This window comes from Stylophora pistillata, chromosome 11 (assembly GCF_964205215.1).
Source record: "Stylophora pistillata chromosome 11, jaStyPist1.2, whole genome shotgun sequence".
In the NCBI taxonomy this organism is placed as follows: domain Eukaryota; kingdom Metazoa; phylum Cnidaria; class Anthozoa; order Scleractinia; family Pocilloporidae; genus Stylophora; species Stylophora pistillata.
The window spans coordinates 12,748,301-12,763,300 of record NC_142529.1 but is presented as its reverse complement, the minus strand read 5'-3'; the positions used below and the strand labels follow the sequence as shown (position 1 = coordinate 12,763,300).

Here is a 15,000-nt window from a genome sequence, read left to right as displayed (position 1 = left end):
AAATCAAGAAAAATGACATCAGTCGTAAGGTGAGTCAAAAAACATATTCAGAAATGTTTGAACCAATAACTAGCAAATTAGATGAAGCTATGGACAGTAACATGCCGCCAATTAGAAAACGACAAAGAAAAAAAGGTCAAGTTCCTGATTATGGTATTCAAGCTGAGGATGATGTACCAGATACGAACCTTGGTGGTCTTTTTGATGAACCAGTTTTACCACAAAAGGAAAAACAGATTGTACCAAAACCACCGAGTTATGATGATATTTTTGACAATAAAGAGTTTTATGTTGATCCACAATACTTTAAAGAACAACCAGATGAATTACCTCCTGAATAAGATGAAGTTCCAGATTATGAAATAGATGAAGACGAAATGCATAAAAACATTCTAAATGAATTAGGACTTCAAGATTATGAAAATGTTGATAAGGTTCTTCATCAAGATATAATGAATCCACAACGAACCAGAAAATTTCTTAATAAGGTTATGTATAAGGCAGATAATATGAGAAATAAACTAAAAGGTTAAAAAACACAAGTAACCTTAGCATTTAAAAAAGGGAAAATATCTTCAGCAGAAAGACAATTAAGAAACAAACAAATTTATGATGTGAGAAGAGTATTAAGTCAGTATATAAAGCATTATGAAAAAAAAGAGAAACAAAAGCTGGACAAGGTTTAAGAAGAAAACAAAAAGGAGGCAATGTTATGTTTTTCAACGATCCCAAACAGCTTTTAAAAAAAACTTGAATTATAATTGGTGAAATGACAGTCGGCAATACAAGTATCCAAATGAGAAACACAGGTCAAGCCATTCTTGATATTCTTCTGAGGATGTCAATTATCAATAAGAACCAATACAAAAAAATTGTGAAGAATTATTTCAAGATATAATGTAGTTATAATATATAATGGATAGAGAAATTGTTTTAACCTCTTACAAAAACGAATCTGGAAAACCATCTGATTATACAAATATTTTTTGTTCAACCTATAACTCTCGGAGATAATCGTGAGTATGTTATTGGCCTTAACAGAATCATAAACACGAGTTTTACATGGTTTAATGTTAACAGTTCACTAAATAACCAGAAGCTTAAATATAGTAAAGATAACGGTACAACTTTCACTGAGATCACTCTACCAGCTGGTGTATGGAATTATACCAATTTCAACGTTTACATTAAATCTCAAACAAAAGTTAATAACACTTATCCCATAACATTAGAATTTGATGATACAACTTTTCGAGTGGAAATGACAATAGCCAATAATTATAAGCTTGTTCTTAAAGGTAGTAATTTTAATGAGCTTATTGGTTTTGAAAAAGTTTTTCTAAGTTCTGGAACTCATGTTGGTCCAAAAATTCCCAATTTATCACAAGACACTCATCTTTTAAACGTTCATTGTGATCTCATTGATGAGAGTATGGTAGATGGTCAAGAAACAGACATAATCTACAGCTTTAGTACAAGTGTACTTAAATCATCATATAGTTTCACTCTTGAACCACAAAGAGTGACTTATAGTCCAGTCAACAACAACAAAAAGATATCAAGCATTCGCATCTATATTACTGATGGAAAACGAAGAATTATTGATTTGAATGGACAAAACACAGCTTTTTCATTGCTGTTAAACCAATAAACTAAATTAATATAACTGATTAATATGAGATCAATTGAGTTCAAAAAGATTTATCATCCAAAATTAGGCCGTTTTGTCTATAAACTCAAGGGATCTGGTATAATGATTGATAAATTGTTCAAACTAATAAAAGCTGTTACATCAGCTTTATTTAAAAATGTAGCCAAACCATTTGCTAAGAAAGCTCTTGATCCAGGTGTTTCACATGCTGGAGAACGTTTTGGAAAAGCTGTTTCTCAAAAATCAGGTGATTATATAATGAAGAAATTACATGGATCAAAAAATACACCACAAACAACTAAATCAAAAACTACACCACAAATGCCAAATGTTATTACACAAAAAATTCCTGCGATGACACCAAGAAAACAAATAATTCCAAAAAGTAAAAAACAAGAAGAATCAACTGATATGATTCTAAATCGTTTAATAAGTGGTAGTGGTTTAAGACGTTAAAATAATCTAACTTATAAATATAAGGGCATTCAGAACAAGTGAATATTTACAACGAAATGAATTAACCAGAATTCAACTAGATGATGTTATTCGCACGCTAGCTAATGGTCAGGCGCAATCTAAAGTTGGTTACAAATTCAGCATCAACGACCGAAGTAGTTTTTCGACTGGTATAATGCTATTTTGAGGTCCAATTCCAACTTAAAAAGCTAGCTGATGGTACTGCATATGGAGGAGATCGTGCAATAGTAATAAATTGTGTTCATTTATTGATTCAGCAGATGACTATTAAAAGTGGAGGTAAAATCGTTTATGATACTGATAATCTTCACAAAGTTATGAATTTGAAGAATTTGCTTGAATACAGTGATGATTACTCAAGAAGTGTTGCTAAAAATAGTTTATGGTACCTTGACACAGACCACAGAATAGCTAATGCAAATCAAAACAATGGATTTGAAGCTCGACGATTGTTGACAACTGGAAACAATAATGTGAATGTAAAGATTCCTCTAAACCGTTATTCATTTTTTGAAGAGCTTGAAGATCGGGTGTTACCTCCAATGCAATTACAATTCACTTTAACACTATTAAGTGATGCAAATCTAGTCTGGAAAGCGGCTGCTGTTGATGATGGTCGTGTTGTTATCAATCGACTCCTTTCATGGGTTCCATGATTAATTCCAAAAGATAATCTTTATCAACAGTTTCTGTCAAACTTCATGAAAGTTAACCAATGGGTTTATAAAGAAGAAATGTTTGAAGCATCAGCTGAGACCAGATCAACAGAATTTTTTCAGATATCACCAACCATTGATAATGTAAAGCATGTCTTTGTATTTCTTCAACGTAATAAAGACTATAATCAAGATGCTAATCCCTATGAATATGACACTTTTAACATCAACCTTGATCGAGGAAATGGTTCTTACCTTTCAATGTGTCGTTTAGAATATGGTTCTAATACATTTTATCCAGAGATTGAATACGATACTGAATCTAAAATGAGAATATTTGATGATTTAATGAAATACTCAATGCGGCAGAATGATTACAATACAGGAACACAGCTTAATCCAAGTAATTTTAATATTCTTTCCGGAGTTATTTATTTCGATCTCACTTGCCAAACTGAAAAGGTCACAAAAGATACTAAAAAGCTTATTTTTAGATATAAACTAAATGCTCAAGCAGCTGCTGATAGTGCTGACAGAGTGAATGCTGTTGTACTATACGATAAAAAAGTAATCATAAACCAAGTCGGAAATGAATTGCTCATTGTCTAATTTTTAGACCTCTTAAAGTGCTTTTGAAAAGCAATTTTCATATCCGAGATTTTTGCAATATAATAGAGTTTGAACGTTATTTGCAAACGCTGTGTACTTTTTTTGGGCCAACGCATAGTGGAAAGTACATTTTTGACCATTCGAAGTTGACCGGCTGAGATCAAAATTGGCGGCCATCTTGGCGCGGCCAAAACAGCCCTGTGACGTCACTGGTTGTGTACTTCTGTGAAAAAAGGGTAAAAGCATGGAGTGTGGCTTGCATGTTGGGAGGCCGAAAAAGAGGATTTAGGGAAAAATGCCATCCTCGTCTTCTTCATTGGCGGCCATATCGGCATCTTGGCTATCTACGAGAGGTTCGCCTGGATAGGGAGCAAAATTCCCGACTGATACCGAGAACGAATCTCTACCAGTCTATTTAGTTAATCGGCAACTGACGAGATCCACAAGATTAGGATCGAAACCGCGGTCTTCCCTGATCATCTACAGAAAATTTCGAAAGACATTATAACGGCAGATGGGCTACTAAACGCCCCGGGCCAAAGCAATGCCATTCAGAGAATGAAGAAAACATGGAAGCCTCCTACGAAACCGCCACTGAAGATGATCTACTCGGCAAGTCTGAGGATAACGAACAAATCCCTCTGTACCAAATGCCTAGCAGAACATGCCCAGAATCCCTACAATATAGGGCGAGGGCCAAAATAAGAGCAGACGAGGATTTCAAAAATGAGATAAAGCAAATCCTTAACAACGCGGAGCAAGAAACAGTAAAGGCGATCATGTGCTTCTATGAACGTGAAATCGGTCGTTTTAATACCGAAATAAAGAAAAGAAAACGAGCCAAAACGGCTGAAACGCTGAACCCTAAGAACTGTAGTACGATCGAATCAGCGCGCGTGGCGCAAGCTGAAAGCAATCAAGACAACTTAACGATCGAGACAGTCAAAAAAATAGCTGCACATCTACAAAGGCGAACGATTCGAAAAAGACGCAATCCCTGATGTGCGTACTCAGTGCCACACATAAAGCAAATTCTCATGAAAAACTGGCATTTAATAGAAACACAACCACTACTGAGCGAACTATACAAAAATCCGCCGCTCGTATCTTACAAAAGAGGGCGGTCGCTCAAAGACATATTCGCGAGGGCTAAACTTTAAATAGGCTACTCTAAACACACGCTGGGGAGTCGTGTAGGCCTGTCAACCCCATTTTACGGCACCATCTTCCTCTTCGCTACTGGAGACAACTTCGCTTCGTTCAGAAGAAGATTCCCTTGACAAAACTTCAATATCTGCCATCTCCTTTGCCCACGAATACAAACAAACAGTGAGTGAAATAAACCACGCTATCGGAGTGAACACAACCAGTGACGTCATCAATCCATTTCGCTGGGTACCAGAGCCCGGACATGGTTTTGTGTAAAATTTTGGATTTGAACGGTTAAAAAAGATATCTTTTGCCTCTTTTTGGCCAAAGCAAATATCTCATGATGATCAGCATATTCAAAACTACAGGTTAGAGCAAAAATTTCAGATACGAAAATTTCGTTTCAGTAGCACTTTAAGCAAAGAGTAGCGAATCGTTACCTTTTGTCCGAGACCGATGAAAATGAAAAATCATTAATTAAATACATTTTATAATATAAAATTGTATAACGTATATTACATAAGGTATGACACAGTTATACGAAATCAACGTTAAACTATTACAAAATCAAAAAAAGGAATCTCGTTAAAGCTTACAAAAACAAAGAGTCAATAACACTAAGATTAGCCTCAAATGCATTGACTAGTAATGATAAACTACTTGTTCCAACAACAGTAGCAAAAAGATATCAAAAAAGTAAACAAATGAAAAAAAGGTATGGGGAGCAGGGATGGCGCAGTGGTGAGAGCACTCGCCTCCCACCACTGTGGCCCGGGTTCGATTCCCGGACCTGGCGTCTCATGTGGGTTGACTTTGTTGTTGGTTCTCGTCCTTGCTCCGAGGGTTTTTCCCCGGGTCCTCCGGTTTTCCTCCCTCCGCAAAAACCAACATTCTAGATTCCAATTCGATCTGGAACAGTGGACAAGAATAGCCACCCAGTGGATGTCCATTGTTAAATCATTATTTATTTATTTATTTATGATATAAAACTATCTCAATCAAACATCCCAAACCAAGTTGGAGGCAGCCTTTTAACATCAATTCTAAGTATGGCAAGACCTCTTTTGCCAACTATTGGAAAGACATTAGGTTTGTCTGCTTTATCTGGATTGGCTAGTGAAGGAACTTCTCAATTGGTTAAAGCAATAGCTGGAAGAGGTGTTCAAACAGGTGGTTTTCTAATTCCACAGAATAAAATAAATCAGCTCATTCAATACAAACATTTATTGACTGAAAAACAGAAAAGAGATCTTTTAGGTGCTTTACAAGCAGGCCAAGGTGTTCATGTCAAACCAAAAAAGACTCAAATGGGATCAGGAATTGGTACTATTCTTGCTGCAATTGGTATTCCAATGACTATTGATTTGGTAAAGAATTTAATTTCTGGTAAAGGAGCACCACGAATGGGAGGACCACCGCTAAAAGGTGGTAAAGGAGCTCCACGATTAGGTGCTTATAGGCCTCAAATACCTCCTCCATTTATTGGAAGTTGGCCAAATAGTCAAGTTAGCAGAGGTAAAAACAAAAGAACCAAAAAAAGAACAAAAAAGGCCAAGGATTGCTTCTAGGACCAAACAGTCCATTCAATTCAATTCCAATAGTCGCAGCAATTTTGTAAAACCACAATTTCATAAAGCAATTCCTATGACAAATTTCGATCTACTTGAATGGTGTAAATATCTAAAAATTCCAATAAATAATGTTTTAAGTAGAGACCAAAAAGTACCACACAATCATAAACAAGCTCTTTTCATTTATAATCTTCATCCATCTTACATGCCTGGATCACATTGGGTAACAACTTTCGTTAAAGATAATGTAATTAATTATTTCGATTCATTTGGAATGCCACCATTTCAAGAAATTGTCAATCATGCTAAAAAGAAGAATCTAACTCTTCTTCATCAAGATAATCAAATTCAAAATTTAATGACAATCACCTGTGGTTATTTCTGTTTGTACTTCTTGAATGAAATGAAAAAAGGTAAATCATATCAACATCTTCTTGAAGTGTTTAATATAAATGACACAATTAAAAACGAAAAATTCATTGAAAATTATTTCAGAACATCAATATAATTTTTATATTGAAGACCTATTGTGTTAAGCAGAAGAAACAAACAGAATGTGTCCCAGGAAGTGAAAGATATGAACCAGCTAAAAATGGTGGAATGATGTTAAAGTGCATTTGTGCTAAAACTAAATTCGTTAAAAATAAATAAGTTACATCGATAATATAACATATTTATATATGAGATCTTATTGTGTAAAGCAGAAAAAAGTTACAAAATATGTTCCAGGAAGTGAAAGATATGAACCAGCTAAAAATGGTAGATTGATGTTAAAGTGCACTTGTGCTGAATGTGGTATAACCAAAACTAAATTCGTTAAAAATAAATCAGGTGGAGCATTGTTTGATGTAGGAAACAGTAGACATCTATATTTAGTATATACTAAAACAGTGGATAGCGTCGAAGGCGCGCTGTGATTGGCTAGTCAGACTCCGAATATCCTATGCTATTTACCAACTCGGCAAAAAAATGGCGTCCGGTTTGCATCCGTGACAATCGAAGAAATCACTCAAATTAACGACGAAGCAGTCCTTGAAAACACAAAGGAAGCGACTAAATTTGGTTTGGCCGTGTTTAAAGGTAATGGTTTAAATTTCTAACCCAGAGTTCATCGATAAAAACAAATGACAAAGGTTTTGTTTACAAATGCAAATTAATCTTGCGCGGCTTGTTGTTTCAGTCCTTTCCGCGCGGGAAAATGTTGGAATGTATGAATTAAAATCAATTTTGGTGGTGTAGATTATCTCACTGTTTTAGTATATACTAAAACAACTATTCACCTCAGTGTCGGTGGTTAGCAGTGGATATTTACCTCGCCGCTTCGCGGCTCGGTAAATATCCACCACTAACCACCTCCACTTCGGTGAATAGTTGTTAATTATACAGGATAGCCCCTTCAGTGTAGTAAACACTGGTATCAACGGGGTCTTGTTACCCACCCTTCCCATACCCACCCATCCCACCCCAGGGGAGGACATACATTACACAATAGTCTCGTGCGTGGAAAATTAACGTCTCCTGCCCCTAACCCTGCAGGAGACGGGACCTCCATTTATTCGTCCTTATCCGAGAAGACTAGAATATCTAACCACTTCTTGATGTTATAGAAAGGTAGCATATTCTCCTCAATTATTTTAAGACCCTGAGTGTTGGTCCGGCAGGGGCTCGAACCCCCGACCTCCCGCACAACAGTCCAGCACTCTATCCATTGAGCTAACCGGAAGGCAGTTCAATTGGTGAAATGGTTCTAAAAGCAACAGTGGAGCTTATCTTGCTCGACAAGGTGCTGCAAAAGCTATAAAATCAGATTATGCTGAGAATAAAATAAAAAAAAAACAGCAAATAAATATCTTGATCAAGCTCTTGACAGCTTCACGAATGATTTGAGCAAAAAGATAAGCGGTGGTAACATTGATTATTCACAATGGTACCCAATGGAAATTTATTCACCAAAAGGTGTTTATGATCCAACTAATCCACTTTGTAAAGGTGGTGCTGTTGACATTCATAAAATGATTGGTAAGTTACCAAAACCAAAAGGTGGATGGACTCCTCCTCAATATAAATATATGGGACCTTACAATCCGCTCGATCAGCAATTAGTTTGTGATAAAAACACTGGTGAAGTCATACAATGGAATGTCAAACCTTACAATAAAGTCGATGAAATAGCCGCTTATCGATTCTTGATTAATACCAAACAAAAATTAGGTCTCGGGGTAAAACAAAAGAAGTCAAAAAACGAAAAAAGCCTTCGCGTGAAATAAACTGGCAAGCAAAATTAGCTGATGAATTACATAAACCCATCAAGCGTAACTTTGCTCGACGGCGTATAATTGTAAATCAGATTGATGAAACATGGGCTGCAGATTTGGTTGAAATGCAGAAATTCAGTAAATGGAACAAAGGCTATCGATATCTTCTTTGGTCATTGATGTATTCAGTAAATACGGTTGGATTGAACCTTTGAAAGACAAAAAGGGTGCCAAGCTTTTAAAACCATTTTCAAAGAAGGAAGAAAGCCAGAGTTCTTATGGACTGACAAAGGTAAAGAATTTTACAAGAAACAAGTTGAAGAATTATTGAATAAAAATAATGTAAAATTATATTCAACTGAAAATGAAGAGAAATCATCTGTTGTTGAACGTTGGAATCGTGCAATCAAAAACAAGATGTGGAAACAGTTTACTATCCAAGGAAATACCCAATATCTTGACATTTTACCAAAAATACTGAGTCAGTATAATAATACCAAACACAATTCAATAAAAATGACACCTACTGAAGCATCTATTAAAAAGAAAGAAGGAATAGTCTATTTTAATCTGTATGGTGACATCAATACATCAAAACAAAAACCAAAATACAAAATTGGTGATAAGGTTCGTATATCAAAATATAAGAGACAGTTGTTCGATAAAGGCTATACTCCAAATTGGACAGAAGAGATATTCACTATTGATAAAATACAATACAATTACCTATCGATTACGGGATTTAAATAATGAAGAAATCAAAGGCAGTTTCTATGAGTCTGAATTATTTAAGGCTAAACAAGAAATATTCAGAATTGAGAAAGTAATAAAGAGAGATTATAAGAATAAATGAGCTTTGGTTAAATGGAAAGGTTATGATGATGATTTCAACAGTTGGGTTCCTCTCAAGGATTTACAAGCTATTTAAATTGATTTATTGCAAATTTGGTAAGATATTCAAAAAACCGGTTTGAACCAGTTTGATCCGCCATTTTGAATATTTGATGAGTCAGCAATTTTGGAATTCGTATGATGCACGATCCTCGCAGTAGAGAGCGCTATTTATGCAATAGCGAAAATCAGACCTGAAAAAAAAAAAATCAGGCCTGTACGGGATTCGAACCACTGACCTCTGCGATACTAGTGCAGCGCTCTACCAATTGAGCTAACAAGCCAACTGGGAGTAGGCCGTTAAGTTGATTCGTAATAATTGGAATTATTGGAATTTTTGATGAGTCAGCATTTTTGGATTCAGACTTTGTTCAAAATATTTTTCACATTTTATTGCGCAATTTTATGATATTTTTTTGTGAAATTTATTTGCGCAATTCTAGCAAATTTTTGCGCGCAATTTTGGCAAGATGTTGGTTGAGCTGATACCCTCATTCCAGGGCCGTAGCTAGCATGAGGCAAGACGAGGCAATTGCCTCGTCTTAATTTTGGCCTTTTTTAATTTTTTTCTTAAAGATTGACTTTTCTGAAGAAAAATGGCACTGAAAATCCTTAAAAGAGCATTTATAAACCTCTAGATTTCAAAGTTTTCTGGGGGGCATGCCCCCAGACACCTCTAGCGGCTCGCGCCTTCGGCGCTTGAAACTTGCCTCGTCTTGTCCTGAAATCTGGCTACAGCCCTGCATTCACTATACTACTCATTTCTTTTCGCTGTTTGGAGATCCTTTTCTCAGCAATCAAAGGAATCGAAAGTTAAAATAATTTGAGTCATTCGGAACCGACTTTGTCCGGGCGGTATTTAGATGACATACAATGATCGATTGTGTTCGGAACTTAGTTTATCACTTACACAACCGTTTTTAACTTAGTCGTTTGATCAGGTTTAAAGTGTAGGCCTATCGTGTATTTCGAGTTAATGGCAAATGTATCTCAGTTTCAAAACTAGATGGAATAAAAATATTGTTACCTTCAGTCTCGGCCTTTAGTCTTTGGTTTTAAGTAACCAGTTCTTCTCCTCTTTTTCATAGCTCCTCGATTACCCCATCTGTTTCTTGGAGGATTTCGTCTGGATGTAGGGAGAGGTAAATCCAATACTTAGATCTCACGGTTCGGCGAATGTTGCCATTCAAGCGTTGGTTCACTTTCTTTACAGTATTTTCCGCTCAGCTGTGAACAGCTATTCCTACCCGAGCACCGCAACACAAGGACAATATATGACTGATTTTCTTCAAATCGAATTGAACTGTGGGTGCAACAAACACCTCGTCACATTTTTTTAGTCGTCGCCACTCCCAAAGAGCTCCGTTGATTCGCTCTTTCTCGGAGGATCTGTCAAATTTACCTCTGGTGGACTTCAAAAGTACCCGGAAGTGTCACAACATTCTGCGCGATGAACCCAGAGGAGTAGGTTAGGATTTGTAAAAAGGCATAGCGGCAATACAGAAATTTTCACCTCTCATAGATCTGACCATGTGTTGTTTTGGACTTGTTAAGTGGGACAGAAATTCTAAAGCGCTTAATCACAGAAACTTTTGTGACCCTTACCACAACTTGACGTTAGCAAGTTTGCCATTGAAAAATGAAGTCTTACTCTTTAAAATTTTGGGGGATACCTCTACTTTAAGATGGCTCTGATCATGATTATCTTACAGTGAGTTAAAATGGCGACCTTGTCACCTGACGATAACTAGCAGTATAACAGTCGAAACGTCGCGATCAATACACGATTGATTAGCTTGACTCATACATCGTGAGATAAACAATTAAAGGTTCACGCGATGAACAACAATACTTTCTATAGCATGGAAGATTTAGGGTGATCTTGAGAAATATATCACTCTTACAATCAGCGTGCCCGAAACGGAACATTTTTATTCCAACCATGATTTGCGATAGCAGCCACCATGCATGCGCTTTTCATAATGATTCAGATTGTGGAAAAATCTGCCACATAGCTGATTTAATTTATGTGCAAATGCTTTTAATAATATGATCAATTATACCTTTGAGAGATTTTTCGTTAGTTAGCCTAAAAAAGTGGTTTTCAATAGGTTTGCTGGATAAGTTTGTCAACTCTTCGTTCCCTGTTCTTTGGGTAATTCCGATCGCAAACTCTTCGACTCCTCTCATTTTCAGACGATCTGCTCCTCTTTTTACATTTTCGGGTCCGATGAAACTGAAGCCATCTGTGATGAAAACAGCAACTTTCCTTACATCTACCAAAGATAAAACAGTAAGCAAAGCACGGTTAAAAAGCTATTTTCCTAGCAAGTTTTCCACTCTCGAGGTGAAACCAAAAGAAACTGGAAATCACTGAATTTAAGTAAAGCCTTTAGGAATTTGAAGGGTACTATGGATCAGTAAAAAGCATTTTTCCCAATAAACCATGGCTCAGAAGAAGATTTGATATTTGTTTATAGAATATCTTTCCAATTTTTTTAACCAAAGAAACGTGAAATCGTGAAAAGTTTCTAAACGCTAGATTTATAAGCTTACTCTACTTGAAACAGCAAAATTTTCGCATCATTTAATTTTTAGTCAAGAGCAGAAGTGTTACTATTCACTTCCACTTTTCTTTTTATTCATTCATACAGTTTATGCGCAGTGGGCATCGGTTTTGGCGCAAGCGCAGTGAATTTGCATATTCGTTTAAGAGAGAGCGTATTCACACTGAAACGCACGAAATAAAAAATCATGAGATTCTGTAGCAACTATCATACATACATACATACATACATACATTTTATTGAAGCTCCCTTGGAGAATAGAACTAAATCATTAACTAATTAAAATAACATAGAGACAAATCAAAATCAGGCTAAAAGCATATTGACAAGTCTCTTCTTGAAGATTTTACCGTCCGCTACCACCTTAAGGCCTTTGGGGAGACTGTTCCAACATGCAGCGCCTCTGTAGGCGAACGATCGCTGCCCAGTTTTTAACCGGCATCTTGGTAGGTTCACATCTTTTTTATTTCGTGTGTTTCTATTATGTAGTTCTTGTCTCCTTGTAAATTTTTGACTGAGATAGTCGGGCGCCAGTCCATTTAAGCACTTGTGAACCATAACAGAATTATTTAAAAAGAGTTTATCGGCAATAGGAAGCCATTTCAGCGACTTCAAGCCTTCAGAAATGCGATCGTACTTTCTGAGGCTGAGGACTGTCCTGCCTGCAAAGTTCTGAACCGACTGTAGTCTTTCCACATTTGTTTTAGATGTATTGCTCCATACAGAGGAAAAGTAAAATAATTTACTGAAAACAAAAGCGTTATTTAGTGAAAGAAGCGTCTTTCTATCAAGAAGGTGCGTAATTCTGTTGCTCCTAATTAGCCTATGCATACAATCGGAGACTGTTTTAATCGATGCTCATTAAAACTTAGTGAGGAGTCAATAATCACACCCAGGTCTTTGGTCACGGTTACAGATTTGATCTCCTTTCCCAGCAATTTAACCTTTTCCTGGAAACTTTTCATCAATTACAGTTATTTATCAGGAAGGCAACGAGAATATCAAATTAATCAAATGCATGCGAAATGCTGAAGGTCTTTCCAGTGTAAACTTATTTGAAATAAAAACAAAACTGCTTTGTCGTGTCCTACGACAAGACAAGTAAACTGAAACATTTTACAAGGTAAGACTTACTAGACTCCTCGATTCTCGATCCTTTATTTTGCACAAAGAGTTGATTCTTTAATACACTTAGAGCTTTCGTTGTCTTTGTGGAAGATCCTTCAAAGAACACATTGTTCACTTCTTGCTCGAGCCTTTTTTCCTCCCGATCGTCTTCAAACGTGGAATAAACCTTAACCGACTCCGAGTAGGTCAAAAGTGATACACGAACACTGTCTCTGGATATTCTGAATCGTCTTAGAAGTGTTTTGGTGAAGTTTTTGGTAAGGTTTAAAGTTTCCTCATTTATACTCCCTGAAACGTCCAACACGACTGCCAGGTCAATTTTTCGGTCGCATTTCTCTATTTTTCCTGTTGAAAAGTAAGAGGCGAGTAATTTAAGGTAAAACATTGACAAAACAATAACTGGGAGCGTAAAAGTCATTTACCTCACGAGACAAAGCATCATTTAGCAGGTCACCTCCCTAGTAAACTATCTCAGACTAAGGTTAATGTCCATCAAATATTATCGCTGATGTGTCAAACTCGCTCCCAGGGCCTTTTCCCTTAGCTGGGGGTGGGGCGGGAAAAGGGTTAGGGTTAGGGTTACCGCCCCACCCCCAGCTCCACCCCTAACTAAGGGAAAAGGCTCTGGGAACGAGGTTGGCTGATGTGTGTACCCTGCCTGTAAAAAGGGGTTCTCCTCGCTTGCTATTTATCATCCTTTATTACATCGTTCGCAGCACCCGTGGGCCAGATGAAGCGAATCATGTGTTCTGATTGGCTACCCGAGTGGGCAAGCTACCCGAGCGGGAAAGATGGGCCCTTCTTGCCTGCTCGGGATTACCCGCATTGATCCCGCGTATGAAAAAAATTGAATCAGAACTAAGTAAGTCGTAATTCTTGGACAATGACGGCGATCGAAACGCAAAAAGCGGCAGAAGATAGTCAAAACGAAGAAAACAGAAACGATTCTCGTGAATTTATTGTGCTACAAACACAGCTTGTTCAGTCAAGATGGCTGGATATTAGCCTTGTTCTTTTTTTGCATTTTTATGGACCTCGAACCCATCTGGGACCATAAAAATGCGAAAAAAATTCAATCAACATCCAGCCATCTTGACCTCAGCTTGGTTAGTAACGCATATTAATCATTGGATGGATTTTTTTCACCATTTTCATTGGCTGGGAGCCCCCCACGTGACCTGCAAATAACTGCCTACAAATAATGGTCTGCTCATGCGTACTACGGTCTAACTCCGTTTCTGCTACGAATAATATTCTGCTCATGCGCAGAAGTAACCACGCTCTTGAAGTCGCTCTTGTGTGTAGACATTATCAGAATTGTTGAACAACAAGAAGACCATAACAACCATTACGGCAACCTCTTCGATTCCTGTAGCTGAAAGTGTACCTCAACCACTTCTCACAGCCTCTCAAGAAGAGCATATTCTAAATGAGCCAAGTATCTAGCAATCTAATACGCAGCATGTACGTATGATGCACGATCCTCGCAGTAGATAGCGCTATTTAAGCAATAGCGAAATTCAGACCTGAAAAAAATCAGGCCTGTACGGGACTCGAACCACTGACCTCTGCGATACTAGTGCAGCGCTCTAACCAATTGAGCTAACAAGCCAACTGAGAGCAGGCCGTTAAGTTGATTCGTAATGAACCCGTGAAAGTGATAAATGAGATAGAATAAATATATGAAAATCATATATTGAACTGCGGTATTTGATACGTATGATGCACGATCCTCGCAGTAGATAGCGCTATTTAAGCAATAGCGAAATTCAGACCTGAAAAAAATCAGGCCTGTACGGGACTCGAACCACTGACCTCTGCGATACTAGTGCAGCGCTCTAACCAATTGAGCTAACAAGCCAACTGAGAGCAGGCCGTTAAGTTGATTCGTAATGAACCCGTGAAAGTGATAAATGAGATAGAATAAATATATGAAAATCATATATTGAACTGCGGTATTTGATACGTATGATGCACGATCCTCGCAGTAGATAGCGCTATTTAAGCAATAGCGAAATTCAGACCTGAAAAAAATCAGGCCTGTAC

General features: G+C 37.1%; 1 protein-coding gene and 1 pseudogene across 2 annotated transcripts in view; one reads left to right on the top strand and one right to left on the bottom strand.

Moving 5' to 3' along the window:
- The first annotated feature begins 377 nt into the window (after positions 1-377).
- Positions 378-3,393, top strand: LOC148720112 (uncharacterized; annotated as a pseudogene).
- Positions 3,394-11,171: 7,778 nt separating this feature from the next.
- The window catches only part of LOC111320675 (integrin alpha-E), an 8,404-nt gene continuing 4,575 nt past the window's right edge, over positions 11,172-15,000 (bottom strand). Inside the window, exons 2-3 of one of the 2 annotated variants that reach the window (XM_022923337.2) lie at positions 12,961-13,299; positions 11,172-11,535 (exon numbers count right to left, since the gene is read on the bottom strand). In XM_022923337.2, the coding sequence (XP_022779072.1) occupies positions 11,285-11,535; positions 12,961-13,299 (590 nt within the window). In that variant the 3' untranslated portion in view covers positions 11,172-11,284. The other variant, XM_088739743.1, reaches the window with a different exon arrangement.